This window comes from Artibeus jamaicensis, unplaced genomic scaffold, assembly GCF_021234435.1.
Source record: "Artibeus jamaicensis isolate MK-2021 breed Jamaican fruit bat unplaced genomic scaffold, CSHL_Jam_final contig_477, whole genome shotgun sequence".
Lineage (NCBI taxonomy): Eukaryota > Metazoa > Chordata > Mammalia > Chiroptera > Phyllostomidae > Artibeus > Artibeus jamaicensis.
The window spans coordinates 4,259,134-4,287,043 of NW_026521854.1; the positions used below are offsets into that span (position 1 = coordinate 4,259,134).

The 27,910-nt window shown below is 59.2% G+C and overlaps 1 protein-coding gene across 6 annotated transcripts; it reads right to left on the bottom strand.

Moving 5' to 3' along the window:
* Positions 1-410: 410 nt before the first annotated feature.
* On the bottom strand, positions 411-27,876 carry DMTN (dematin actin binding protein). Of its 6 annotated transcripts, XM_037152721.2 has the most exons (16): positions 27,587-27,875; positions 10,628-10,840; positions 10,297-10,371; positions 9,803-9,958; positions 8,870-8,914; positions 8,432-8,531; positions 8,005-8,061; positions 7,636-7,788; positions 6,781-6,902; positions 6,054-6,159; positions 2,437-2,501; positions 2,266-2,314; positions 2,086-2,093; positions 1,842-1,907; positions 1,497-1,577; positions 411-1,336 (listed from the first exon to the last, which is right to left on the bottom strand). In XM_037152721.2, the coding sequence occupies exons 2-16, from the start codon at positions 10,643-10,645 to the stop codon at positions 1,223-1,225; spliced, it is 1,215 nt and encodes a 404-aa protein (XP_037008616.1). In that variant the 5' UTR covers positions 10,646-10,840; positions 27,587-27,875; the 3' UTR covers positions 411-1,222. The 6 variants fall into 6 exon arrangements, with proteins under 6 accessions (XP_037008616.1, XP_053524128.1, XP_053524129.1 ...); XM_053668153.1 differs by lacking the exons at positions 411-1,336; positions 1,497-1,577; positions 1,842-1,907; positions 2,086-2,093; positions 27,587-27,875 and adding an exon at positions 23,301-23,459 and having other exon boundaries at positions 2,102-2,314; XM_053668154.1 differs by lacking the exons at positions 411-1,336; positions 1,497-1,577; positions 1,842-1,907; positions 2,086-2,093; positions 27,587-27,875 and adding an exon at positions 22,204-22,370 and having other exon boundaries at positions 2,102-2,314.
* Positions 27,877-27,910: the final 34 nt, after the last annotated feature.

Genomic DNA, 27,910 nt, shown 5'->3' on the forward strand with positions numbered 1-27,910 from the left:
TGTGCCCGTTTGAACTGTCACCCTCACGATGTCCCTCAGCCTGGTGTCGCCTGTCCCTCTCACCCAGAGCTGGCGGCTCATAAAGAACAAGTGAATTTGGGGACCCAGTGCAACCTTTTAATTCCAAGCAGAGTTCCCCTCCCCCAGCATCACACACACACACACACACACACACACACACACACACACACACACACAGTGGAAAGGGGTGCCAGCATCCGGGCAGGAACAAAACCCAGACCTGGGCAAAAATATATATATAATTATATACACGCATGGATTCATAGAGAAGAAAAGCTGGGGATGTGATCAGGTAGGGCAGAGAGTTGGGTGAGGAAAGCAGCTGGGGGTGCCCCAATAAATTACATTCTTTAGAGAGCGTGGTGGGGGATGGTGGGGATATTGGGACAGGACGCCCAGCCTGGCCTCTTGATTCCACCCAGGGAGCCTGAAGGCCTGGCTCTGCCCAGGACCTGAGCGTCAGAAGGTAGGATTCTAGCTCACTTTGCCTGGAGGCCAATGGGGGGCTGGGGCTCAGTATAGGCAGCATCTCCACTCTAAGCCAAGGCTTCTGGGGAAGCCAAGGGGCTGAGCATGAGGCTTCAAAGCATAGGATTTGCAAGGAGAGGACAGGGTAAGCTGGAGGGCCCCTGCCTGGAGAATGAGCTCCACCTTGCTTCCGCGGGGTCAGACGGGGAGGCCCAGGTGCAGGGGAAGCTCTCTGAGGTGGGGGGAGGAGGAGCGCCTGCTGGGCGCACCCAGGGTCCTGGTGCCACCTCTGCCTGCTTGCTGCTCCCCACCCCCACACGCTCCTGCCAGGCTCGAGGGTGCTAGCTGCCCATTGGTCTGGATAGTAACAGGCCTGACCACCAAGTGCCGTGTTCATGTCTCCCCGCTCTCACCCTTCTGGGGACCTCACCATGGGGTGGGGACAGGGAGAGGGCATAGACATTAAGTCTGGGGTGCTGGAGTCCAGCCTGGGTTTGCCCTGTGCGGTGAAGGCCAGGGGTGAGGGGCGGCCCCCGGCTCCTCAGGGCAAGAACGTCCACGTCCCACACCCCAGCACTGAAAGGAGTCTGGGCTCCCCTGGACCCCGCATGTGCGTGGAGCTGGCCCCGCCTCTGCCCACCTCCTGTTCCCCCAAGAGATGATGCTTTAGGGCCTCGGGACCCAGCTCCAGAGAACAGCTGGGGTGAGGGGCAGTCACGGAGCACGGGCACGGTCAGAACAGGGAAGCCTTCTTCTTGAGTTCGTTCCGCTTCCACAGAGCCAGCCTGCTGAATTCTTCAGGAGACATGGCGAATACCCTGGAGAAGTCCTCAGCTGACAGGTGCCTCTGTGGGGGAACACCCCAAGGCTGCTTAGGGAAAGGATGGTGGGTCTGGGCAGAGTGACCGAGGGGCACCCAGACCAAGAGGCCAAGGTCTCCCCCACCAGGCGGGGGAGGCTGCCCCCCGCCCGGCCCCTGCACCACCCAGTGCACCTTCCCTGCATACCTCCAGCCGCATCCGGTCCACGCCTGGGGGCAACTTGTTCCGTCCCTTGTTGGTCACCACCAGCATCTCATAGGGGTAGATCTGAGGGGCAGGGGCAGTCTTAGGGCCACAGCGTTCCCTGTCGCTGTAACCCCTCAACTCCCCAGGCGCCTCATCAGCCTGCGGGGGCCATCGGGTTCATGCCGGGTTGCGTCCGTCGGCCCCAGCTTCCCTGCTGCCCCCCATCAGCAACTTCAGGGGGACCCCTTAGCGCATTCACTTCCCTGGCTTCTCCACAAGCTGCCCCCCGATGTCGATGCTTCTGCCCCCTGCCCACCACCCCCTGGCTCTGCCGCTGCCCCTCACCTTCTGCTCCAGCACACAGGGCAGGGAGTTCCCCCGGTCCATCCTCCCCCTCTGGCCCTCTCCGTTCTGGGGAGACCAAAGCCGCAGTGAGCCAGAGCGGGGCAGGGAGGCCTCCCCAGCCTTACCCTGGCTTCTCATGTGCTCACCAGGCCCCTCTGTGGCCCAACACCCCCTCCCCCAACACTGCTTATCGCTCGTCCACGGCTTTTGGTGCTCCGTGCGTTCCCCTCCAGAAAGCACTCACCTGCACACCTGCGGGAGAGAGGGGTCACTGTTCAGAGGCGGCTCAGAGGCTGGGAAGCGTCCAAACCTGCCAGCTTCACCTCCCAGACCTCCAGCCACACAGCCCAGCCCACGCCACAGACCAGCTGCCCCAGGGGCCCGCAGGAGCCCCTTTCCTGGCTCGCCTGACCCTGCCTCTCACCTGGGCTTCCAGTCTCACTCCCGGATGGGCTGAAGTCTGTGGATTGTAGCTAGAAAGGACACGAAGGGGTCAGAAGGAAGCTGGCATATTCCTCATCAGTCCCCTTCCAAGCAGCTCAGTCCCTCAGAGGACCCCGCACGCACATGCCTCCCTTGCGGTCTGGGACCTTACCCGGCTCAGGGTGGGCCTGCCGTAGGCCGGGAGCGACGATGACTTAGAGGTTCCACCATGCAAGGCTAGAAGAGAGCAGGAGGCCCGTTCAGTCCCTCCGGCCCGACAGTCATCTCCGAGAGGGCTCCCTCTCTGGCCTCCCCGGCCAGGGGCTGGGCAGTGAAGGGAAGACCCGGGGAACCTGGTGGGCCTCCATCAGCTTCCAGCTCTTGCCCATAACCTTCAGGGAGTGACATCCTACTGGCTCCTCTGGACTGTCCCTAGTGCCTTCCCTCCCTCTCTAACAGAAGTGCCCTGAAAATTCATTTGGGCTGAACGCCTGCGAGTTAAAATCCACGCTGGCCGGCAGTGGTCAGAGGGTGAGGCTTACCGTTGAAAAGTGGACCTCTGGGACACAAAAATAAATCTGACATCTTGTGAGAATAATCAGCTATTAGAATTTTATTATGAGCGAATGTGGTAACCAAATCTCAAGCATTTGATGTTATAATAGAGCAACAAGGATTTTCTCCGCACCCTCAGCTGCTGGACTGAGGGCGGAGTCAGCACCCTTCACGTCGCCCGATCGGCTGTCACTTCCAACTTGCACATGGACTAAGGTCACGAAGCTCTCAAGCACTGCAGATTATAATTCAAGAACACTGGGTTTCTGAGAAAAACTTTGTGCCTTAGGTTCTTGGTTTGGGCAGATCTCAAAACTCCTTCATCTCCAAGAAATAGACAAAAAACTGTACTTGAAAAATAACTAAATAAAATTAATTAAAAATTAAAAAAAAAGAAGCACTAAGTGAAAGTAAAAAAAAAATTAAATAAATAAATAAATAAATAAAAAGAAACATTTCTGGTAAGTTTATGTTTTGATAATATTAAATGCACATTTATTTCAGTGTTAAATCTGATTTATCTGAAAAATGTACTTCTGGCAAAATAATAGAATAAATAATTACTTAAAAAAAAAAACAACAGAAAAAACAAAAAAAACCTCCTTCATCTCCAATTACTAGAAATTGCCGGCACTCTATAGCAATACTCTCACCAGATTGTTTAAATGTTTAGCCTTGTCAGACTCACAACTATACAGAACTGTCTTTTCAAAGCATTCTTATAAACGCGTTACTTGGAAGTTTAATTGGTGAGAACAAAATGTGCTTTGGGGAACTTGTTTTTTCCCCTCAATACTTCACTTTGAAGATACTTAATAGTTATTGTTGTGTAGAAAATTACCAGCTTTCGCAATATCATTACGGGAGCCTTTTACTTTTCTAATAAGTACACATTTCTACTTCAATTGCCCGATAAAATTTCAATCCACAAGGCACGTGAGACAGCTTTCACTCTGAATTATTTGTATATGTTTACATACATTTGAAAGTGGCCATCTGACATCACCATGAAGTCAGAATGACATGCCTACCCACAATTCGGAGACTGTGAAGGGGGATTAGCTGCGACCAGAGCCCGCGCAACCCTATACAACCTTGAACCACAGACAAGTTCGGGGAGCTGAGATGACGACACTGGGGATGTCGGGCTCTTCAACTGGGCCAGGCCAGCCGGAAGTTAAAGAGCTGATCTGACCGAGAGCACACTCTAGTGGAATGTGGAGATGGAGTCCGGCCTTGGGGGCACCTCTCTGTCTCCTCCTTCAGGCCTGAACTGCTCATCTGCGCTCTCCAGGAAGGCCTCTGTTAACTCTTCCCGCCCATCCTGCAATATCACCCTGGTCTTTTGGTGACCCCATGGATGCCCTAGCCACATACACACCCTAAGGCTCCTCGACCCCACCCTGGGCCTTGCCGGCCACACCGGCTTCATTCACCCTGACATTTGCAGCCTGGTTGTCCCTCCTTGTGGCCACAGCGCCTTTCTTTGTTTATAGCCTCCCTCGCCCCTTCTCCTAGCACATCTGCTTGGCAGTCTCGTGGCCCCATCCCCCCCGCCATGTCCTGACCCTCCGTGTCCTTCGGCCTATGGTTGGGCACAAAACTGCTTTCATCAGCACTCAGCAGCTCACCTGGCCCCTCATCCCACAGCACCTGGCTCAGAAATCCCTGCCTGGAGCAGCCCACGGCCCCCTCCGGTGGGCGCCCCGTGGAGGTGGAGCCCACAGCAAGTAGATTGTCATCACTACAGATGGACGGCCTTTGAGGCAGCCGCCTTCCCTGCAGAGCTGTTCCCGATCTCCCATCTCAGCGAGACTCGCCCTTCTTTCGCTCGGCAGACTATGTCCACTTCTAACGTGGCCTCTCCCAAATGGTGTCCCCAAACTTCAGAGAGAGAGGCCTCTCCTGGGCAGCCCCACGCCCCAGGTTGGATCCCTCCCTGACCTCCTCTCGTAACGTGCGTGGTCTCCAGGGTTCATCGCTGCCCTCTCTTCTCTCCTCGCAGTTGCCTCTTTCTCATGGCCTCGCTGCTGCCCGTCATCGGAAGACTCTACCTGAGGCCTGACTCACCCCTTATGCTCCCGACTCAGTCAAACTCAAACTTCAAACCCAACGTGCCCCAAACCTGGCCCTGCACCTCACCCCCCAGACCCACCTCTCTCATGATCTCGGCTCTAGTTTTGCCATCCCCCAGAGCCCAAGACAAGACCCAACTGGTGTCCCCCTCACCTCCGAGGCCCAGTCAGCCCTGCGGTCCCGCCGATTCCATCTGCTACGTTTCTCAAACCCGTTCTCTCTTCTCCGGGCCTGTGTGCATTTTAGCCCTCACCCAGACTGCAGAGCGTGGCAGCTTGTCTCCAAAGATGGCCTGCAACACTATTCCCCAGCGCCTTCCTGCAGCTCACCATCTCCCTGCCGCCCTTGGAGTCTACCCGGCCACCGAGCTGCTCTGACCCCACAGGACGCAGTGAAAGCGACGCCGTGTGGCTTCTGAGGCCAGACTTTTAGAGGCCTTGTAACTCCCAGCTCCAGGTTCCAGACCTTCCCTCCCCTCTCCTCTCCGGCTGCCATGCTCCAAGGACTCTGGATCCCCCGCACGGTGATATCCAAAGCACTGGCTACACCGCCTCTCTGGTATCACTCCTGCCACCTCGTGGTGCACTCTGGGCTCTGTGACTCCAGGCTGCTCCGGGCCCTCTCCCCTGGCCACGAGGTTTCTTCTTCCTGGCCTTTGTCCCCACTGTCCCCAGTGTCTGCAGTGCCCCTTCCCCCACTGACTTTGTCTCATCCTTCAAGCCTCCGCTCGTGCACACCTCTGACCCCAGGCCCTGTCACATCTTGTCACAGCACAATCCCTGCTGCACAGCCCAAAGCCCCATCTCCATGTCCATTTTCCCAAAGCTTGGAAGCCACTGAAGGACAGGACTACATTTTTTCACTCATTTATAATTGCCGGTGCCTAGCACATGGTAGACACTCAACAGATGTCGGTTAAATTAAACAAATGGGCTAATTCTGCTTAGCTGACACTATCTTTTATCACCTACTCTTGTTCCATTCCTGGGATTCTTGCCCTGAGGAGGGCACCAGCACCTCGAGCCAGTGACTGGACTGTCTGTGTCCTGAGACCTGCAGCAGCCCGGCGTCAGGCGGAGGCCAGATGCTCTGGACCGGCTGCTCGCTTCGGGCCACAGGGTCTGGCCGGGCGAGTCACGCCCCCTTCGTGGTACTCACAGGCATGGAAGGGTGTCCGGTCGGGCAGGGAGCGGGTCTTCCTCCGGATAGGCAACGACTTTTCCATCTCTTCTTTCAAGATCATCTTTCCCAAGTTGGAAGTAACCTGGGAAGGGAGAAAGGGAGATGGATCCAAGACTTCGATCCTGTTTCTTGTCTCCAGAAGGTTCAGAGTTGGGCACATGGCAGGCAGGAGTGGGGACAGGTTTGCCCTGTGGCCGGGCTGTGCCCTGGAACCCGTGGAGCCTATCCTTCTGGTCTGATACGCTGCCACACCGGGTCTGGCCACCCTCGGGAGCAAGGAGTCAAAGCCGCTCAGGGTAACTCTACCCGGGTGGCCTACTATCCCAGGTCACGATGCCCAGAGCACAGGCCCTTGTCACCGTGAGTGGCCTTTGCCTGACTCCCAACACCTTCTCTCCTGCCTGGAGGCCAGCAGCCTGCTCTCTCCCCTTGCCTCTTCCCATCAACTGCTCAGCCCGATGAAGCCTGGCCCTGATGGGACCACCCTTCCTAATATTAACTCGTGTTCCCCCAGGAGCAGCTCGAAGGCCTGGTGCCCCTTTCAAAGCATCGGCTGAAGTCCTGGGAAGGGAGGGGGTTCCTCACATGCTCCAACCAGGACCCCTTCCAGGCATGGACTCGCTTGGAACAGGAGAGCTATGCAACTGGAACTTTGGTCCCCAGGAAGACACAGGGAGGCTGGGTTGGGGCTACGAGATGCTACCTTACTGAGTTCTTCTCTCTGACGCTCCCGGAGAGCCTTCATCTCCTCCCCAGAGTCATCATCTTCCTCCTCCTCCTCCTCCACCCCTCTCCGAGATGCTTTCCGCTTCCTCCATTCCGTTTCTGGGAAACACAGGCAGGAACAAGCGCATCAACCAACCGTGTGCTCAGGAAGTGTTTGCCAGACACCAGCCGTGTGCGTCGCACTGGGCTGCACCTGAAAGCACACGCTACAAATCCGTTTTAAAAAATAAAATCAAATAGCTCTGGCTGGTGCGGCTCAGTGGACTGCGTGCCAGTCTGCAAACCGAAAGGTTGCTGGTTCGATTCCCAGTCAAGGCTCATGCCTGGGTTGTGGGCCAGGTCCCTGGCTGGGGGTCCGAAAGGCAACCAATTGATGTGTCTCACCCACACTGATGTTTCTCTCTTCTCTGTCTCCCTCTCTCCCCCTCTCTAAAAATAAATGAGTAAGATCTTTTTAAAAAATTAAAAATAAATAAAACACAAGTAACGGCTGCCCCGCAGTGGGCTGGGCAGGAAACACACCCCCCGACTCGAGTTCACTGGGGACCAGCCCTTGTTCACGTCCCCTCTCTCCCAGAGCTCCGACGGGCAGAGCCTGGGATGCAGCAGGCGGAGACAGATGTCCGCCGACTGGTCAGCAGACCAGTCAAGCGACTGGAGTGACGAGTAACAATAAGGCACTGACGCCGGAACTACAGGGGCAGGTGGCCAAAACGCCTGCAGGGTTCGTGGAGGCCACAGCGGGAGAGCGGGGTGAGGGCGCTCACAGGCATCAGCGGGGGCCCTGGGGCAGTGGCCTGGCCTGCCTCCCCTCTCCAGCAGTCTCCCTCACCCACGACGGCCAGCGACGGTGGGCATGGCCAGTAGTCGGTTTCGATCTTGGCCGGCTGGTTGGGGTCCGGGGGCTGGGCCGCAGGGAACTTGGACGACTCGATGATGAAATCCTCGATCAGGTGCTTGCTCTGGGGGCTGCCTCCCGCGGGCTCTGCCGGCGGAGGTCAGGGTCAGCCCGTGCACGTTGCCAGCCCCTCACCTCTCCCCGCTCACACCCATGGGATCGTGGGTGTTGAAATAAGGCCCAGAAAGGAGAACGCAGAGGACAAGGCGAGTGCCGTGCAGGGGAGGGCGGTTATTCCCTGCCCACTCCCTGCCCTCATGCAGCCTCCCGGCAGGTAGGCCAGGTCGGTCAGGGGACCCTCACCTCTCTGCTTGTAGATGGGTGGCTTCTTGTAGATGTTGGAATCTGGGCGGGTGGTCTCTGTAGGGAGCAAACGCGGTGGGGAGGACTGTGTGTTGGTGGTGGGGGAGGCCGGGCCCGTGACAGGAACAGAGACAGTGGGACAGGAGAAGGTAGGAAATGCGTGGGCTCCCGCCAAGAGCCTGGAGAGAACCAGGGATCCTGCGACTGCCCCTCAGGGAACTGGGACTTTCTGTCCTTTTCTGGTTGGGTGGGAGGGAGGACGAGGCAGGGTCCACAGTCTTTGGGAGCTCTGGCGTCAGGGGCCTGGCCAATTCCAGTGGGGAGTATAACCCCAGAGAGTGGGGGACTGAGAGCAAGGGGCTTAGATTCCTGAAGGAGAAAAAAGACCCTAGGAAAATGGTGCAGCCAGCCCGACAGTAAAACCTACCAGGATGGTGGAAATGGGGCAGGCTGGTTCGGGGGGTCCCGGTGGTTCTTGGGGCTGAAACCTGAGAGATGGTTCCAGGGGACCGGCTGCCCGCCCACACCTGCAGAGCAGAAGTGAGGTTCACTGCAGCTCCCAGGTCCCCCACGCCACCCATTCCGGCCCATGTAGCTGTGACCTCGCCTTTCCCTGACATCTCTATCCTCCCGCCAGCAGCCCGCAAGGCCCCAACCCCAGGGCAGAGGAAGGTATCCAAGGACTCAACCTGCTGCTGGGGCCTGGCCCAGGGAGAAAAGGTTACTTGAGGTCCTGGGTCAGATAGACAGACAGACAGACAGAGCTGGCCAGTGACTCTGCTGTCCCCTGGGCTCTGCAGAACCCTGTCTGGAGGCCTGTGGGGGAGGGGAGGGGCCTGTCAGAGCAGGGCTGGGTGACACTCACCTCTGGGGACGGTGGGGGGGATGTGGATTTGGGTGACAGTGAGCGCTGCGAAGGAGAGGAGCTGGTCAGAGCCACAGGGTGGGATTCAACCCTCATCCCTAGCCCCCAGAGGGACCACTTCATCCCCCACCCAACTCTGCATCCTTCCCAGCCAGTGTCTGGGCCACCTCTTCTCTACCGACCTCCCAGTGCCCAGTGCTGGCCCTCCAACCTCCTCCCTCCTGGGGCTCTCCTGGGAGATCTGAAGTCTGTCCCTAGGACGCACCCAGAAGCCACAGACCCTGGAGCAGTGTGCTCGTGCTTGGGGCGCCAACCATGGGTGACTGTGGCACTGTCCTCGGGGCCAGACCCACAAGCCTCCGTGAGGGAACCTGGGCTCCCGGGCTCCTGGCTGGGTATTTAAGTCTCCCCAGTCTGGCCCTGTGTCCCTGCTCAGCCACGGCACTACCCCTTTTTCAAAGACAGTTTACAAAGCACCTGGCATGCGTGTTTCATCTCGTGCATTTGACCACCTGGCAAGGGGGATGGGGGAGGAAGGTATCACCTCTATTAAACAGGAAGGGACACTGAGACCACACTGTCACGCCGGTCACTCAGCCAGGATTTCCAGCCTCTGCGTTTGGTGCTCCTGGGTGCTTTCCACAAATCTGCTATCGTTCCGCCCACTCCCACCCTCCTCCCACCTGACCCTTTGGCGTCTCTGCCACTGCTCCCGGCCTCCCCAGCCCCCTCATGGACCTCTCTGGCCCATGTTTGCTTGCTCTCCACCGACACTAGGTTATGGAAGGTTGATTCCTGTGCTCAGTTCGCCTTCTTGGAAAGAAAGCATGGAAAGGGAAGAAAGCATGACAGGGATCCTGCCACCCACCGGGGCGTGGCCTGGGGGAGCCCCTCCCCCACACCCTGTCCAAGAGGAACCCTCCCCCCATTCACCTCCCGGCTTCTGGGCAGCTCCACGTGCTCCAGGAGAGAGTAGGTAAAGTGGGGCTCGTAGATCATGAGGTCAGGCCGCTCGATGTCCAGGATGGCCTTGTCCTTGGGGATGGCAGCCAAGTCCTTGTAACCCAGCACCTGATTGTCCATCTTGGCCTGAAGGGAAATGGTGGCAATGGAACACATGTGACCAAAGGCTCCCCTGGCATCCTGGTCTTACGAACCAGACTTGCAATGCATTCGGAAGAAAGCAAATGGCCGTGTTAGATGTCAGCTCCTGTAAGTTAATGGTTCCATTGTTTAAGAATTCAGAGAGTAGTCCTTCACCTAGTACTCTGGGTGGGGGACACTTCTCTGAATCTGGGGGTCCTTTCTGCCGATCAGCCTTGGCAGAACCACCATCAGGGAGGCTGAGTAAAGCAGCCCAGCACCGAGCGCGGCCCAGCCCTGCCCTCTTCCTGGCCTGAAGGTGCTGGTGGCCAAGAGGTACTCACCACAATGCTGGAGGGAGAGCCGGGAACACTGGAGTCTCGGGAGGAGCTGACGCTCCCGGGGGAGGTGAGTGGTTGCTGGGGAGAGCGAGAAGGCGGGCGTGGGAATGTGCGTGCGGGCGAGGGCCGCGCCAAAGGCGCAGGACCGGCCCTAAGACAATGGGCCAAGGCAGAGAGGGCGTCCTAGGTCTCTAGCACTCCAAGGTGCGGCGCTGCGGACAACCACCAGGTGGCACCACCGACCCCCGACCTGACCCTCGGCTGGAAGCAAGGCTCCACCCACCCCCAAGCGCTAGGCCTCCACTGCCCCAGGTTTGGGTGCAGCCCGGCGCACCTTCTGCAGCCGGTCCATGCAGTAGGGAGATTGCCAGTCGGGTCACTCGCAGATCCCTCAGGTCACTGCGCGACGGGAGACGACAGGGTGTCAGGCTCGGCCTGGCTCCTGAGTGCTGCGCACTTGCAGCAGCGAGGGCAGAAAGGGCGTCCCACTGGGCTGTAGTTTCCTCATCCCTCGGTGACTCTCCAGGCTGGTAGCCGGGTGCAGGGCCTGGAAGGGGAGGGAGAGCGTGCCAGCCAGGCAGCGGGCTGGGGCAGCGGCTGTGACTGGGCAGCCCCTCGCGACAGGCCTGCGCTCCAGCGAGCAGGGCGGAAGGGCGCGGGGTTCAGGCTTTCCATTCGCTCAGCCCGGGGAAGCCAGCGCGCCTGTGGCCTGGGAGGCGGGAAAGTGGAGGTCTGCGCTTGTTTTTGAGCCATTGTTCTCTGGCTAGAAAGGAAATGACGGCAGGGGTCAACCATCCTGCTGCAGCCGCTTGGTCCCACCTGCCCTGCCCCGGGCTACAGGCCAGTTTCAGGCCCAGGTGCTCACACCCCTCTTTCCTTGGCTCTGTGCTGGCCTCTCATCCCACCCCCCTTCCAGGTGCTGTCCACTGTGCCACTAGCTCTCCCACCCCAGGAAGGGCGAACATGGAGGGACTTAGCCTTGCCTGTGTGCTGTGGACCCATGGGGAGGAGAGGACAGGGTGCCAAGCAGACTTGGAGTACAATGGTCAGGTCATTGGCTGGGGGCTGCCACTCTGCCCCTTCTTCTGGTTCCAACCCCTTCGAGAAGGGAGAGGGGGTTGGAGGGAGCCTGTATCCCATACAGGCTGCTTCTGTACAGGACTCACTTGCAGAGTAAAGCACCCTTCGGGGCCAAGGCCCTGTTCCAGCCACCGGCCCGCAGGCTTCTCAGAGACCTATGCTGAGACCACCCTCTGAAGAGCGACTTCCCTGCTGGCCAGTGCCCTCTGGCCAGCGCGCTGCTCTCCCTAGGTTCCTAGGCAGTTAGGTCCTGTCTGCTGCAGTAGAGTAGGAAGGAGTTCCCTGCAGACACAGCCTGTGTCTTCTCCTTGCTCAGCGACTCCCTTAGCAACGCTCCCATCCCTCCTCCCCACAATGCACACCCCGGTACAGGACACATAGCCATCAGTGAATGCCTGGTTGAGTTTCCGGTGTGGTGGTGGCGGTGGGACTTTCTGCCTGCTGGTGGTAGGCCATAGAGTGAAGAGAAATGATGGCTACAGAGGTCCAGGGAGGAGGCAGCGTAGTGTGGTGGTTAAGAGCGTGAACTCAGCTGGATGAGAGAGAGCCTGGGGGTGAGTGCAAAAGTCAGCTACTCAGAAGCTGTGTGACCTGGGCACATTACCCTCTGTGCCCCATGTTTGTCATCTGTGAAACGGAGGATAGTGTCATAGGGCTGCTCTGAGTATCGGATAAATGCTAACATGGGACATACTCAAAACATTCTGAATTCTGTGTAGAGTGTGAACTATTATTATTTCTATCTCTGTTACCCAAGACCGTCCATCAGAGCACTGGGGAGTCTGCCCATTGGCCAAGATGGTGGCAGGGGCAGGTTCTTGCACAGAGGCACCACAGCTAGAAAGATGAATGGATAGGGCCCTGAGCTTGTCAGAAACAAGGATAATTGGATAGGAAAAAAGTCCCTTTCTCCTCTTCCTTGTAAGAACCTGGGCTTGAGCAGAAAGATTGATCAGGGGTGTCCAACCCAGGGCCCAGGAGGGCTGTGAACGCAGCCCAACATGAAATCGTAAATTCACTGAAAACATGATGAGATTTTTTGTGTGGTTACATGTTGGCGTGTGTGGCCCAGAGACGCCAAAAGGTCAGACACCCCACCTGAGACGGTCCGTGAGACGGGAGTCCACCTCTCTCCCAGGGCCTGCAGCACCTGAAGGAAACCTCTTTCCTCCTGCACCAGCACCTGCCCCACCAGTTCGGCCTCTGTCGAGGCCGGCAGCCGGCCCTGCATTGTTCAGTCACCTCTCCGCAAGGACTAAGGAACTTCGGCATTTTCCCCATAGCTGTTCTTTGCAACCGAGGTCCCGGAAAGACTGAGGCCCCTGGCGCTCCCAACCTCATGGCCCATTGTGTCCTGTCAGGTCACTTCCCTGCTCACTGTCTCCACCACTGTCTCCACCGCAAAGCCGCCTGCTTGCGGCACAGCAGCCCCACGCCCACTGCCCGCTCTTGTGTGCCCCCTTTCCCTATTCTCTATCCACCTCCTCACCTTCCAGGTCCCACCCACCTCAAGGTTAGCCCTAAACCCTCCTCTCCTGGGAGGCCTCCCCGACTGTTCTCGTCCTCAGCCTTCCCTGGATTCCAGTGGTACTTAGCAAGAGAACTGTGTAACTTAGCCCTGGATTTTATGTTGCCTGACACGGGAACATGTTTGTTTTGCTAAGAAGAATGGCTGCTAACTTCTGGAGGGCAAAACAACAACAACAACAATAGCTATCACGTTTTGCATGCTCATGCTAGGTACAGTGGTACCTCGGTACTCATCCTGAATTCGTTCCGGAGCTCGTGATGAGTGCAGAAACCAATGAGTACTGAGCAAGCGACCACTGATAAGACATTTTCTCTCGTGGGGCAGCGTTCTCTTGCTGCGTCCTGAGCAAGTGCTGTTGCTAAAACAGTTTTTGTCAAAATGAGACAAGTAGCGGTTTTGACAGGGTCTGAAGCCAACAAATACTGCGGTGACACTATGCCTTAATAGGCACTTTACAAAGGTTATTTGCTCTTGTCCCCCAGCAGCGCTGTAATACCTTAGCCCATTTTGCACATGAGGAAACTGAGGCTCAGAGAGAGGTTAAAAACTTGTCCAGGGTCCTGGAACTGCAAATGACTAAATCTTAGGCATTGGCATGATTCAGGGTGCCTACCTAGCACTGTGTCAGGTGTGTTGTGAGGATAGACTAGAATCTGCCGCATTTCCCAAGTCTTTTTAGAATTCTAGCGCCAGAGCTTCTCCAAGACAAGACTCTGAGCATCAGAGTCGTACCAGGTACGTGGTACCCACGGGAAGGCTCCTTTCCACAGCTTCGTCATTTCCCTTCCTTCTTAGCTCACTTGGTAATGCTTTTAACTAGATGTCTGAGGACCAGAATAAACTCTAGTGCATATTCAAGGAACTGTTAGCTCCCTCTCCTTTCTAGCCTTTAACAGCCATTGTCAGACTAGCTATACACTTGCTTTAGCTCTAGAGGCAAACACTTATTCATCCATCAGTCTGTCCATCCATTCACTCACCCCCCACCCAGTCACGTGTTGTTTTGTCCATCCATCCACCAAATACTTTCTCAGCACCTATTCTGCACTGACCACAGGGCTGCACTCTGTGACAAGGCTTCTGGAGAACACGAAGATGAGTCAGAGGACAGAGCTGGCAGTGAGGCGTGTACATAGATGATTCCCATGCAGAGCAGAAAGGTCACATGCGCCAGAAAGACAGTATAAGGGGCTGTGAGCGGTCAGGGGAGAGAGGATCACTCCTCCTGGGGCGTCAAGAGGGGAAAATGAAAAAGATTTCTTAGAGGAGGATGTGTGTGAGACAGGTCTTGAAGGATGCTGTTTGAGATCATGCGGAGACGAAAAAGGGATTCGTGGGAGAGAAAGCAGCAGGAGTGGAAGTAGGTCTGTCTGTGGGACAGCATGCAGGGCTGACCCGTAGAGCGCATGAGGCCGAGGTATGTTTGGGGCAGGGGGTGGGGGCCAGACCGTGGGGGCCTTGACCCCAGACTACGGGACTGAGATTGTGTTCTGCAGGCAGCAGGGACCACGGATATACTTAGAAACTTGTTTGGAATGAAGGAGTGGCAGATCCAAGCAGAGCTTCAGGAAATGATTCCGGCTGTAGCCTGGGAGATGCACGGACAGAAAGAAGTCATCCAGAGAGAAACTAGCCAGGAAGCTACGGAGGCGGTGCAGGGGCGGGGATCCTGAGGGTCTCGACCGGCCGGGGGTGAAGATGGAAAGGGGTAAACGGGAGACAGCCCGGAGGCGGGACGTGCAAAACAGGACTTGGTCTGGAGAGCCACTGGGGAGAGGCAGTCAGCAAGCCTGAGAGACAGAAGGGGAAGCGATGAGTTCGCTTTTGCCAGGTGGAGGTTGAGGTGGGTGCAGTAGTGAACAGGTGGGAAGGTCCAGGGAGAACAGGAGGTTGGAGGAGGGGGGGTGGGCTAGCAATAGAGATTTGGGAGGTTGAGCTAGAGGAGGTGGTCTGCACCTGAGGTCTGCAAGGGAGAAAGGTCAAAAGTAGTCCTCTTGGAAACACCCAGGGGACTGGAAGCAACAGCCAGAGACAGTGCGAATGGCAGAGCAGGCTCTCACGGCCAGCTCCTTGACAGGCGGGGCTGGTGTCTACAGATTCCTTGCACAGGGTCTAGCAGAAGTAGCGCCTGCTTGTGTGTGGTTGGTAGAGTAACAACATGGGTGTAATAATTTATAGTTTTAATTTGAACATTGCACCTAAAATGTCATATGATGTGCTTGAGTGTGATATTGTTATGTTACAGAATTACATGCTTATGATTTTATAATAAAAGATTTTTGTAACAAAAGAGTGGCATGATTTGTGCCAGACCCTGTATTTTCCTGATACACAGTAAGTACAATCAACACCTAGGGACAGGATGGGGGTGGGGGAGGGGCCGAGAAAGGATGGCATCAATTGGAGAAGGCCAGGGTGCTGGAAGGGGTGACAGCCCCCCCGGTGGGGGTGTCAAGGCCTGGTGGCCCTGAGAGCACCTTCCAAGGAGGAGTGGTGAGGCCCCCTGCTAGGGACCACAGGAGGGCAGGTCTGGCCAGGACCCCTGGGGGGTTGCTTCCCAGAAGTGTGGTCGAGGGTGGAGGGAGCTGGGGAGAGTGACTTCCCAGGAGGCGAGACTGGCTGCAGGTTTCTAGGGAACGGGAGACTTGAGCATGTTTGCAGGAAGAGGGAAGGATGAAGAGGAAGAGGCGACAGCTGCAGAGGCCGGTGGCAGCAGGGTGCAGGGATTGTCTAGGCCAAGGACCAGCACTTGCTCCCCTGAAAGGAGAGGCCAGGGAGAGAAGCGGGGTAACCAACTGCAGCGGCCTTTGGAGGGGCCAACCTCAATCCAGAGGCTTTTATTAAAAACGAGAGATTGAGCCCTGGCTGGTGTAGCTCAGTGGATTGAGTGCGGGCCTGAGAACCAGAGTATCATGGTTTGATTCCCAGTCGGGGCACATGCCTGGGTTGCAGGCCAGTTCCCAGCAGGGGACGCATGAGGGGTGGCCATGCACTGATGTTTCTCTCCCTCTCTCCTTCCCTTCTCCTCTAAAGATAAATAAATAAAATCTTTAAAAACAAAAACAAAAAAACCCGGAGAGATTGAAAAATAAAAAATAAAGCAGCCCTCACTAGTGTGGCTCAGCTGGTTGGCATCATCCCGCAAGGTGAAAGGTTGCTGGTTTGACACCGGTAGGGGCACCTTATGGGAGGCAGCTGATCAGCGTTTCTCTGGCACATCGATGTTTCTCTCCCTCTCTTTCTCCCTCCCCTCCCTCTCTCTAAAAATAAGTAAATGAAAGTTTAAAAAAGAAGGGAGAGATAAGGTCCTGTGCAGATCTCAGGCCGGTTAGGCGGAGGTTACAGAGAGCAGAGGAGGTTTGCCAGGGTCCCTGGCAATGGGAGAGCAGGGATTGTGGGCGCCGAGTAGGCTGGGAGGCCTGGCGCCTTTCCATTGAACAACCGTTTGAGGGGACACCGCAGAGTGGGACGATGGCTATCCATCACCCCAAGTAAGGGCGCAGGCAAGGAGGCAGGGCGGGGCCAAGGAGAGCTGTGTCTCCGGAACGGGTGGAACGGGCGGAACGGTGGCCGTGCTGAGACCCACGGGCACACGCTGCCTACAGACGCAGCCATTCAGAAACGGGACTCGGTGAGGTCTCTGCTCTGCAGCCCCGGCCCCGCTAATCCGCAGCTGTCCACAGCCCCTCCCCCCACCACCTGCGCTGGTTGTGGCCCCTCAGCCTCGGGGTTTCCTCCCTCGCCAAGAGGCACATCCCGCCAGGACCCTCACACCAGTGTCACGGGTATGTTAGAAAACACGCTGGTTACTTGTTAATATTTGCCCTTTGGTGAGGATTAGTTTTTAATTTGGGTTAGTCTTATGTCTTATACTGTGAGATGTTACTGGTGCATATTCTTAAACCAGGAGGGAAATCTTAAACCAGGAGGGAAAATGTTTGGAGTGGAGGAGTGTGTGTGGCTGAGAGGGAGGGAGGGAGGGAGGGGGGAGAGGGACTGGCTTCCTTCCTATCACACCGCAAAGACTGCTGCTGACTCCACCCACTTGTAGCCCCTCCCCCAAGCTCCTTTCCTCCAAGCCCACACCCCACTCCCTCCGCCGCCCCACCTCTCCCACGGTGCACCTCCCGGCCTGCGAACTCCCTAGGTCCCGGCAACCCGTCCTGGAGGCCACAAGGGCAGGCCGCAGCAGGAAGGTGGGGCAGGATGGAAGGAAGGGAAAGAACCTGGGAGGAAGGCAGGTTCCGCCAGGGGGCGGAAGGGACACCTCAGCTGCCCCGGCCCTGACCAGACACTGGTGGGCCCCTCATCCTTGCCGGTCCACCCCGCCCTCCTCGGGCTGTGCCGCCCGCCTTATCCGAGCCGCCAGCCAGCCCCACCTCACACTGCCCACTCCAATCTCCAGGACGACGAGAGCCTCAGCCTCTCCCTCCCGAAGGGGTGATAGCACCCGCCCACCCAGTCAGCTGGCTCTTGCTCCAGGTAGGGGCTGACCTGACAGTGGCTCTCTGAGCCTGCAGAAGTGAAGGCCCAAGCAGCAGACCCACAGCCTGGGTGTCTGGCGCAGTCTCTGCTCCTGTCCGAAGCCAGCCGCCACGCGCTGCGCCGGTCACCGGGCCAGGCACTCTCCTTTCTGCACTCACACAAGCCAGTGCCCTCCCCATTTAGAGATGAAGAAACCCTGGCTGAGAGGTTAACTTGCCAGAGGCCACCAGATGGAAGCCAGGCCAGAATTCCTGCCCAGATCGACGTCAGCGAATACTCTTTTCAGTGGGTCCCCAACGATCCCACTGGGTCTGAACTTGGAACTTTGGAGTGCATGTGTTGACCTCACATGGTGCAGCCATCCTGAACCCTGCTCACCGGCCTGGATTGTGGACGGCGAGCAGGGGCCCGTGGGACATGCCCTCTGTGCCACCAGGCAGGGTCCAGCTGAGGGGCCCACAGTCAACGGGTTATGAAATGCGGCCAGCTGTCCAAGTGGGCTTGGGGTCAGGGCGGGCAGGAGCTGGGCCCTCCCCTTTTTCTCCAGTCTCCTTCACAGTGTGACTGAGGCCCCTGCTCTGGCCTAGCTCAGTCCGATTTCCTTTCCCTTTTTCTTTACTTTCTTCATCCTTCCTCCCTTCCTGGTTTGTTTCCCTAGCACCCCCTCCAGCTCCCGGCCCCACCCCCCCACAGTTACTGTGGCAACAACTCAATGCCAGAAATAAAGGCAGGATCCAGCTAGGTCACCAGTTCCCAAAACGGCATCCCAGGGCGGAAAGGGGAAGGGCCCATGGCCTGGAGCATCGCATCGGGGAGCAGGGAGGCCAGGCCTGCGTGAAGAGGATGGGTCTGCGGGGCGGAGGCACCCACGCTCCCCCAGAAGGGACGTGAGGGAGCGGGAGAGGGCTCCCTGTTCTGGGCCAGTGGGACCATCAGAGCATCCCTCCCCTCTGCCTATCCTGAGGCCTGAGCCTTTTCCAAGACTGGCCAAGCCCTCAGTCTCTCCTCTTCCCTCCCATTCTCCTTCCCCCACTGCCTTTTGAAAGCCCGGTTCTAGCTGCCGGGACTAGGGTCGGGGCTCCTCTAATGCCAACCCTAACTCCCTCCAGCACCCTTTCCTACTCTGGGAACCATCCGGCAGCAGAAGATGGGCCCAGAATCTGGGACCTGATCTGAGAACCTACCTCCAGGCCCCTGGCCCCCCTGCTCCTGATGACTCAGGCTGGGACCTGGCAGCCCCCTCCTCCCCTCTTCCCCCTCACAGATGTGCATCTACTCATCTGGTTTCTCTGACATCTCTCACTTGGGTCTCCCCATCCTCTCTCTAGATCTTCCTTCTGAGGAGCCCCTCTTCCTGTGTCCCCACAGCCCCTCAGGCTTGCTTGGTCCTCAGCATGTTCCTGCTCTGGCCTCTATTTATAGTGGGCCCTGTGGGTGGACTGTGCTGTCACTTGTACAAGCTGGTTCGATGGGGCTGGAGGAGATGCAAGGGTCTTGCATCCCAAATTCAGCCTTCTGAATCACGGGCCACCCCTATTCTTGTCTTGACACACACACGTGAGCTCCAAAAGAGGAGTCCCATCCGCCTGCACCCCCAAGGTGGACAGCCTGCTCCAGGCACTTGGCACCTGGCCATGGGGAGGCCAGCAGCGCCCGGGCGAGACCCTCACGTGGGCACAGGCAGGAGAGCCCACGCTGAAACAGTTGCAAAACTTCACGCACCTGCTTGCCAGATCACACCCCCACTCTCCCAGGGAGGCCCCCACACAATGACACACTGTGCTGTGGTCGCCCACGGGTACCCACCCACCGATCCTCCCCTTCGCAGCCACTCGCACTGCATGCTGACACCCCCTCCCCAAGCTGTGCATGTGCACAGCAGCACACAAGGAGCACCCCCCCCCCGCACCCGTTGCCTGGGGCCTTCCCGAGCTACCCAGTCCCAAAGCACGGCTGCCTCCATCTCCCAGACCGGCCCCTGCTCCCCCGGCTCTGGCACCCGGCAATACTGCCCCCGGGTGCCTCTGCCCAGGAAAGGACATTTGGCCTGTGGGCCTGAGGCAGGGCCGTTGGCAGGGGCAGCTCTGGGTCCTGCCCAGCCTGGGTCCTGCCTCAGCCCTCAGCACCTTCAAGCACATCAACAGCCAGCACCAGGAGACAGCGGGGGTCAGGCCTGCGGCCACACCCTACTACCCAACCTCATTCTGCATTTGGCCCTCACCCAGCCTGGCCAGCCAAGGGCTAGAAGGGCCTCCCTGCTCACCTCCCGCCCCATCAACAGCATTCGGGCCTCTGTGTAAACTGCTCCCCCCACCCAAATATCTGTGGCTGGCCAACCCCCTCTCCCTCCCGTCACTGAGCAAAGAGGGACTTCTCCCTTACCCATCCCTGGACCTGGCCATCACTGGGACTCCCAGCCCACGCTGCTAGGTAAAGGGGCACTGGGGTGACGCCAGAGAACACCCCAGCCCCTCTTCCGTAAACCAGAAGGCGGTTGAATCAGACCAAACCCACCTACTTCGGGGCCTGGCCACAGGGCCTGCTCTCCCACTGAACAAGGGGCCACAGCCGACCCTGCTCCAGGGCTCCTTGCCGCCACCCAGAGCCTCTCTCCCAGCCTGGCACTGTGGCCCAAAGTGTCCACAGAGGGCCAGAGAGTGGGAGACCCTGCCACCTACCTGTTCCCAGACAGACACTCTGAGCCCCGAGGCCGGGCAGGCTCAGGCCCAGGCCCCAGGCAGCTGCTTTTCCTCAGAGCCTAGGTAGCAGTCCTCTCTTCCAGGCACCCAGCCGTGCCTCCCCAGAGCACAAATAACAGGAAAAAAAAAGCTGGCTGGGGTGTGGTGGTGGGGAGCTGGAGAAGGAGGAGACCCACCCTCCTGGGCCCCCACTTCTCTAGCCCCCACCCCACTCCTCCACAAGCCTGGAGCGTGGATCCAGCGCTGAGCGGGCTGGGGCGTCTGCGTCTGGCGGGCAGGGCCACTGGCTCCCCCCCACGCGCACCACCCCACCTCCCGCTGATAGCGTGTGGCCAGCCCAGGAGGGTGTGTTTGTGTGTGTCTGCTCTTCCACCTCGCTCCCGGCTCGCCGGCAGTACTCAATCCATTTCAAACAAGAGGAGCATTAAGCCGGCATCATGACAAAGCAGAATCGGAAGCAGCCTGGGCCGGCTGCCGGCCTTTTTCCCTTTCCCACACCCCAACCTCGCACCCTCGTGCTTGCTGGTACACACAGCCCCTCGAGCCTCCTCCTAAACAGCCTGACAGGGCTCGACCCACAGCCCAGGGTGACAGCCCCTGGCTTCTCCAAGTGCCCGAATCTCCTGCTCAGCACCTAACAGCAGCCACAGAGGCCTCCGGGGTCCCCGCTCCCTGGCTGCCGTGGGCACGGGTGCAGGACTCCATCACCCAAGGACAGACCCTCTCCTGGGAGGAGGGATGGGACGACGGGAAAAGCAGGTTTTCGGCACCAGAGACTGGGTTAGCCCTGCGGAGGCCGGGACCCCTGGAAGGGCCCCAGAGCACAGCCGTGGTGGTGGGAGTGAGAAGGGCCCCATGTCTTGCCAAGGCAACTCCACTGGAAGGGAAGTAACTTCCTGCCAGGTGACGCCCAGGTCCCAGCCTGGAATCCCAGGGATGTACCTTCCCGGGCTCTGGGAAGGCCTCCACCCTCCATGGCCGGGCCGTGGGCCTCTGGGGCTCCTCTGGGTTCAGAGAAGAGCCCAGTTCCTGTCTGACCCCCAGAGGCAGGCAGGGGGCGGAACCCAGATAGCTGACCCTGGCCCTGGCCTTCTCCCTACCTTGTAGGGCAAGACCTGCCTACCTAGGCAGCCTGTGCTGTTGCCCTGGTAACCACTGCCCACAGCCGGTCAGCTGATGTATCAGCTATCTTTGGGGAAATTTGGAAAGGGGGGGGCTTGGGATACACGAATGGAAAATCACAGGGAAGGGTCTTGAGAGGGTACAAGTGAGAATGTGCCCTGGGAACTTTTTCTCTAAGAGAAGAGGACAGGAAGGGACAGGTGGGGACAGGTAGGGACCAGAAGGGAGGTATGTGTCTGGGTTAGTGGAATACAGAGCAGATGAAGCCTAAAGAATGGGCTCTGGAGAGAAGGGAGAAATGCAGAAGGCAGGCAGCTGAGTGGCTGGGGCAGAGCGGACAAAGTCCAGGCTTAGCTGCTGGGTGCGGGTTGGGGAGAGGGCCTGTGGAAAGGTGTGCGGATGCTGGGAATGGGGGTGGAAGCACAGGATCCATCCAGCCGTGAGGAAAAGGCCAGGAGAGGATGCAGGAGGGGGGTACCTCTGATGCCACAGGAGGGGCTGCATCCTTGGGGAAGGGCACAAGGCTTTTCTGGGGAATAAGCCTGGGCCCAGAGCCCTCTATGCTTTCTCTCCCTTCCACTCCCTTCCACCCCTTCCACCCGCTTACCGCCCTGGCCCCACCCCAGGCCTGCACAGCCTCCCTCCACATCCACCCCCCCCTGCCCCCACCCAGGAGACCCAGCCAGCCTCTGCCTTCAGGACCGCCGATTTTCCCACCACCTCGGGCACTCCCCTCCTCTCACTCTCTCCCTCAGCAGACCCCACCCCAGGAGGTTTGTCTTCCTGCTCGTAGCCCCTAGAGGTAAGGCTGGAGTGAGCCGCTGCCTGCCTGCTGCCGGGAAGGGCCTAGAGCAAGGTGGCTCGGGAAGCATGGGCATCGGCCTCTGCCGGGAGGAGGAAGCATTCTCATCTGGGAAATGAGCATGTCCAGTGGGGGGTCAAGGGGAAGGAGGGGATGGATGGGGGTGGGGGAGTGGGGAGGGTTGTCGGTACCTTCAAGGGCCTGGGGCGTGGGGCAGGAGCAAGGCAGCTTCCTCGGTGACATACACCTCCATCCCTCAGCGCATCTCCTCTCCGCCTCCCGTTGCCAAGACAACCTGCCGGCTCGGCGGAGGAGGCGGCAGGGAGGGGGGAGGAGGGGGCTGTGGCTGTACTGCTTGTTCTTCAGCGATGGAAGGAGGCCTGAGGCCGGCCCCTCTGCTGGGGTGGGTGGGGAAGCCTCAGGACCCAACCCCGGCACTGATTGGCTCCTGGGGTGGCCTCGGGAGAACCTTAATTCAGGGCCCATAGCAGGTCTGTCCTGGAGAAGGAGGACTCTGGGCAGCGCTGCCCCCTCCCCACCGCCCCCTCCTCACCTGCAGAAAGCTCAGAGTGGAGTTGGGAAAAGGCGGCAGGGACAGGGAGGGATCGTCTGCATTGAAGGAGAGGCCCAGGGCAGCGCTGGGCAGATAGGCACGCGGTTTTGGGCTCAGAGGCCTGACGCCATCTGACCTCTGCGTTCCCTGACCACCTGCCCCATCCCGACCCTCTAACTGCCCAGGACCTACAGCAGCAACAGGGCCTGGCACCGTGCTCTTCCGTCCCCCCGGATCTGACCGCCCTGAGCGGCAGGCTGCCCTGGGTCGGGATGGTTCCCTGCCCGTGGGTCCTGAACCTGGGGGATGGTGGAGTTAGGGCTCCCTCTGCCGGCCAGAGGCGTGGCGGCCATCAAGGTCATCACTTGCTGAGAGTGATCCCAGAGTGTGCCTTAGTGGGACTGGGGTTCCGAGAGCACAGGCAGGCCAGCAGCCCCTCTCCAGCCCGCCAAGCCCCACCTCCACCTCACCTGGCCTGGGCCCGCAGGGGCACTTGCTCTGCCTCCTGCCCCTCCCCATGGGAGGTTCCGATGGACCCCCCAGGGCCTGCTGAACGGTTCCCCCCCCCCCCATTGCTTGCTGCCTCCCCCTCAGGCAGGGATGAGAAGGGAGGCAAAAACCTCCGCCAGCAGCAGGCAGCACCCCAAAACAGGCGCCGGCCAGCCTGGGCCACGGGGCGGGCCTTCTGGGCACCACCTGGCCATACCCAAAAGGCCGATCGCAGGGCTGGCGTACCTTTGAGTTCAAGAGTGCCCGAGGCCTTGAGGACAGGGCTGGAGCTGGATCCACAACAGGGGCCAGAGCTCCTGCCCCTCCCAGACAGGCCAGCCCGGCCCGGCACCTAGTTCTCAACTTCTTTCCCTAGCAAGGTCGCTGGTGCCAAGTGTCCTGAGTGAACTCTGGCCCCGCCGCCTCTCCCCTCCCCAGGGCCCGTGCAGCAGGCCTGCTGTCCTTTCTCTCGTCGCATTCCAGTGCCCCTCGCCCCGCCTCATGCGTGGATCTGCAGGGGAGGGGGAGCCCCCCTGTGCCTATGCCGTGTAAACATTAACCCCAACAAGCTGACTGGCACACCCGGGCACCTCAGGAGAAGGGAGAGTTGATGGAGAACTGGGCCTGGGAATAAAAGGGAGGATGAGGGCCTAGACGGGAACTTTTCTCATCAGAGTTTGGACACCATGTCCCCTCGCCTCCAATCACCAGACCCTCTGCCTCCTAGAGCCCAGAGCCTCGGCCCCCAGCACGCTGCCATCAGGCCAGCCTTGCTCCCCACCCTGGCCTCACAGTGGCATCTGCTCACCCCCCTTCTCAGAGCCCCTCACGACCTCCTCCTTGCCAAAGCAGAAAGACCAAGCTCTGCAAAATGTGACCCAGCCACTTCCTGCCGCTGCTCTGGGCAACCTTCTGGCCGCACCCCGACCTGCACTGTCCCCTGAAGAGGCCTTCCTTCTGCAGCTGCTATCTCAGTATTTCCCTCGTGCCTGACTGCTCTGCTGGCCGCAGTCCTGCTTGTTCTTAAAGATCACGCCAACCTCGGCCCCTGCCGGCCGCCCCACCCAGGCTGGCTCCCACCCAAGAGCCCCGTGTCTGCGCGGGCCGTGGAGAACACCCCCCAAGAGGCGCTGATGGTCCCCTTCCAGGACAGGCTCTTGGTTCCAGGGCTCGCTGGCAGTGACCACAGGCAGACTGGCGTGCTTGCATTTGAGCTCGCTCGCATGTGACCTGGGAACGATCTACCCCCCCCAAACACGAGGCTCCGTGCACTGCCCGGCACATTGCCAGAGCTCTACACACATGGGGGTCCTTATGGCCCCTCGCTCCTGCCTCCTCTTTCACTCTTTTGGGGTGACCAAATGCTGTGTTGCTATCCTAGGTGTGAGAGAGAGATTTCCAAAAGTCCTGGGAAAGAACTGCCCTTTTATGGGTTTATCCCCCCAATCAAATTTCAAGTGTCTTGAGGACTTGACGAGGGCTGATGCAGTGTCTTGTCTGTCTTTTTAATTCACTGAGGGGCTAGAACAGCACTGTATGTTGTCGGGAGCAGATAAATATGGGGGTTAACTGCTTGTCCTCTCCCTGCTCAACTCCCCCCCTAAGGATGGAGGGTAGAGGCTGGATTCTGGCTCCTTGTCCTGCCTCCACCTTGAGGGACAGCAGGCCACTGGGCCAGTGACACCTTCCTGGGCCTTCTGGTGGTTTATTCCCCTGGCAGGTCCTTACTCTGTGTGATGTACTGTGCTGGGTGCAGGGGGGGGGGGGCACGAACACAGACTTTTTCTGCACCCGAGGCCCTTGCTGCCGAGCAGGCCCACGGCAAATGTGAAGAAGCACAGCCTGCACCGGCTGCGGTGTGCACCATCAGACGAGGGTGTGCGGTGGGGGACCAGAGCCACAGAGACCGCCGCTTCCCTCAGGAGAGCAGAGAATCCACAGGGCAGGCAAGGTGGCGGGGGCCGGACAGGAAAGCCCTCCGGAGGAGGGCACACTGGGCAGGGCACCCTCATGAACAAAGAGGGACAGGCGTGCTTGCTGAAGGCTGCAAGTGGCGGCCCGGCAGCGCCCTGCTCTGAAAGGGCCCTCAGTCAGGCCTGTGCCAGAGCCTGGAAAACCACGCTGAGCTTCCCAGAAACCTCGGGACGCAGACAGAGCCCTGGTGTGTGGCAGGTAAGGTGAGCTGAACAAACGCATCCTGGAGTTGGGTGGGTGGTGACATCGGGAGGCAGAGAGGCCGTTTAAAAAGCTTTGCAGGGATTGAGACAGCCCAGTGAGGCCTTGCCACAGCGCTCCAGAGCTTGCAAGAAAAGGCGGTCATGGGCAAGGGGGTGAGAGCTGAGATGCTGGCTTGTGCGGAGAGACAGTGTGAAGAGCAGGTGAGAAGAGAAGGGCAGAAATCTTAGGGAGCCAGGCAGGGAGAGAACTGAGAGTGAAGAACGGACGGCCTGTGGCAGGTGGGGGTGGAGGGTGGAGGAAAGAGCTTCAGAAAGGGCTGGTCTCTGGCGGTGTCCAGGGCTGTGGGCTGAGGACACCAAGGGCTGAAGCAAGGCTTTTCGGCTTGGCGACGACTCCAAGGGAGAGGGCCGAACGGAATGACAAGTAGAAGCCAGCCTGCAAGGACCAAAAAGAGCGGGTTCCCTCTCTGACTGTCTGCTTTGGCTCCCCTCTGCCTTGCCTGGCTGTTTGGAGGACGGGACAGGAAAGGGGGATCGATAGGAAGGCTATTCTTAGCTAGCTGGCGCTCTTGGGAAACCTAATCCTAAACGGGCGCAGGATGTGAGTGAGGCTCACTGCCATTGCCGCCCTCACCTCTGTCACATCCCCCAACTCCCCACCCCCACGGACAGGTTCATCCTGCCCTAAGTCTTCCCCTGCTGTGTTCTCCCTCCCCCATCTGCACCCTTGCTCAGCCACTTTGCACACCCCAGAAGCAAGCAGAGTTCTGGAGCCCGCTGCGGGGCTGTCTGGGGCTCCTGGGACTCCCCCTGCCTACCACACATTCATATATTTACACCCCTCTGAGGTCCCCTGATTAGAGGGCCATTCTCCTGGCCACTGTTAGCATCTCTGGTCACCAGTTCAGAAGGAATGAGCTGAACGAACTTCCCAGAGCATGAAGAGGCACTAAATCATGGGGTGAGCCAGGGGCCCAAGGCCGCCAGCAGGTGGGAGACCCGCCGGGCTTGGTGGGCTTGGGGCTTGGTGGGCTTGGCGTGGGGCACGGGCGCTGTGACGTGACACAAGCCTCCCCGCTGCCTTCCCTCGCTGTTCCCCAGTTTGTCCCTCTTGGCCAGGTCTCACCTCAGAAAGCAAGAAAGGAAACAGTGAGGGCTTTCTGGAGCCGGCCCCCAGAGGCCTGTCTGCTGGGGAGGTCAGAGGGAGGGGCAGGGCCCAGAACGGCGGGGAAGAAAGCAGAGGCGGGACAAAGGCCCGTCCACCTTTGAAGCTGTTTCTAACCCAAGCGGGGAAGGTGGGGGCGGGCCTGAGAGCCGGGTGGGGGGAGGCAGTCTCCAGTTTTAAAGAATGTCTCAAATTCCTTCGGAAATCAGAGGGATTGTGAGCTGCCCCTCCCCAACACACTTCCTTCCCAGCCCCCCGAGTCCAGTCCTCCACACCTGGGGGCCCCAACCCTTTGTCCTCAGGTAATTGCTGGGCTTTGCCCCTGAGTTTAAAATCCCATTGATCTTGCCAGTTATCAGCTGCGGCTCCAGACCACCCTCCCTACACACCCCCCAGAAAATGACGCTCAACACACCCCCCACCCCGCAGTCCTCCCTGGGATTAAGGCTCTTTGTGACTGGGGGTGCGGGGGGCGGGGGGGGGGTGAGAAAAGCGACCTGGCGGAAACCAATTATGACAAGCCGGAGGGAGAAGGCCTGGGGCCTGGGACCTCCCTCTTGGCTGCGGCTGTCTAAAGGCCGGGGTGGGGGTGTCTGCTGGGGCGCGGCCCCCCCCAGGAAACAGGAGTGTGACCCCCTCCCCCTCCCCCAACACGGGCTTCCCACTTCTCCCACTGGGACCAAACCAGGCCCTTCTGCGACTCCCCATCCTGCCCTCATTTTTAGGCCATTCTTAGGAGAAGTGATGCCTTTCTCTTTTTTCTTCTCTTCCCATAACCCCCTTCCCTGCTGCATGCTCAGAAAGGAGGGAAACTGAGTCTGGGGGTCCACCCCCCGCAGGCAGGACTCAGGCAGAGTGTTTCCCCCAAACAGACTGGGGTTGGGGGAGCGACCCGCAGGGCAGGGCCTCCCCCTGGACGGGATTAGAAGCCAGAGTGAAGGGGCAAAGAGGCGGGTTTTATGGCCCCTGAGTCCCGTCCCTGAAATGCGCACCTCGGGGCAGCTGGGAAGGCCCACCAGAGCCGCTCAGGTTGGGCCGCGGCCGCGGCTGGGTCCCTTCCCCCAGGCGGGGCTCTGAGGGCTCCTCAGGTGCGCTGCCCCCCACCCCCACGCCCTGCAGCGGACCCGGGGGGACCGAGGGGGCACTTTCTCGTCCCCCCACCCTCTTCTGCTCTCCCCGACCCTCCTCACCGGAAAAAAGCGATCCTGCTCCCGGCCAGGCGGCTTCAGCTGCCGGAGCGCCAGGCCTGCTGCTCGGCTGGCCGCCCGCCCGGCCTGGCCCGGCCGGCCTGAGGGTGTGGGTTCTCCGCGCCCCACAGGTAGCACGGGACACGCCAGGAGAGTCAGGAAACCGGAGCCCTCGGAGGGAGGGAGGGAAGGAGGGGCGCCCTGGGCTCCCGCGGATGGACGCGCAGCCCGGGCCACCGGGCCACCGGGGCCGCCCGGGCCTGGTGCGGCCCCTCCAGGACGCCCCGCCCCTCCCTGCACCTGCAGGAGCCCAGGCCCGCGCTGCGC

Excerpts from the sequence above, each read along its gene's own strand:
- DMTN (XM_037152721.2), bottom strand. Across the intron at positions 7,789-8,004 it reads ACCCATCTACAAGCAGAGAG|AGCCCGCGGGAGGCAGCCCC; the intron begins GTGAGGGTCCCC and ends CTCCGCCGGCAG. Across the intron at positions 1,337-1,496 it reads TGGACCGGATGCGGCTGGAG|AGGCACCTGTCAGCTGAGGA; the intron begins GTATGCAGGGAA and ends GTTCCCCCACAG.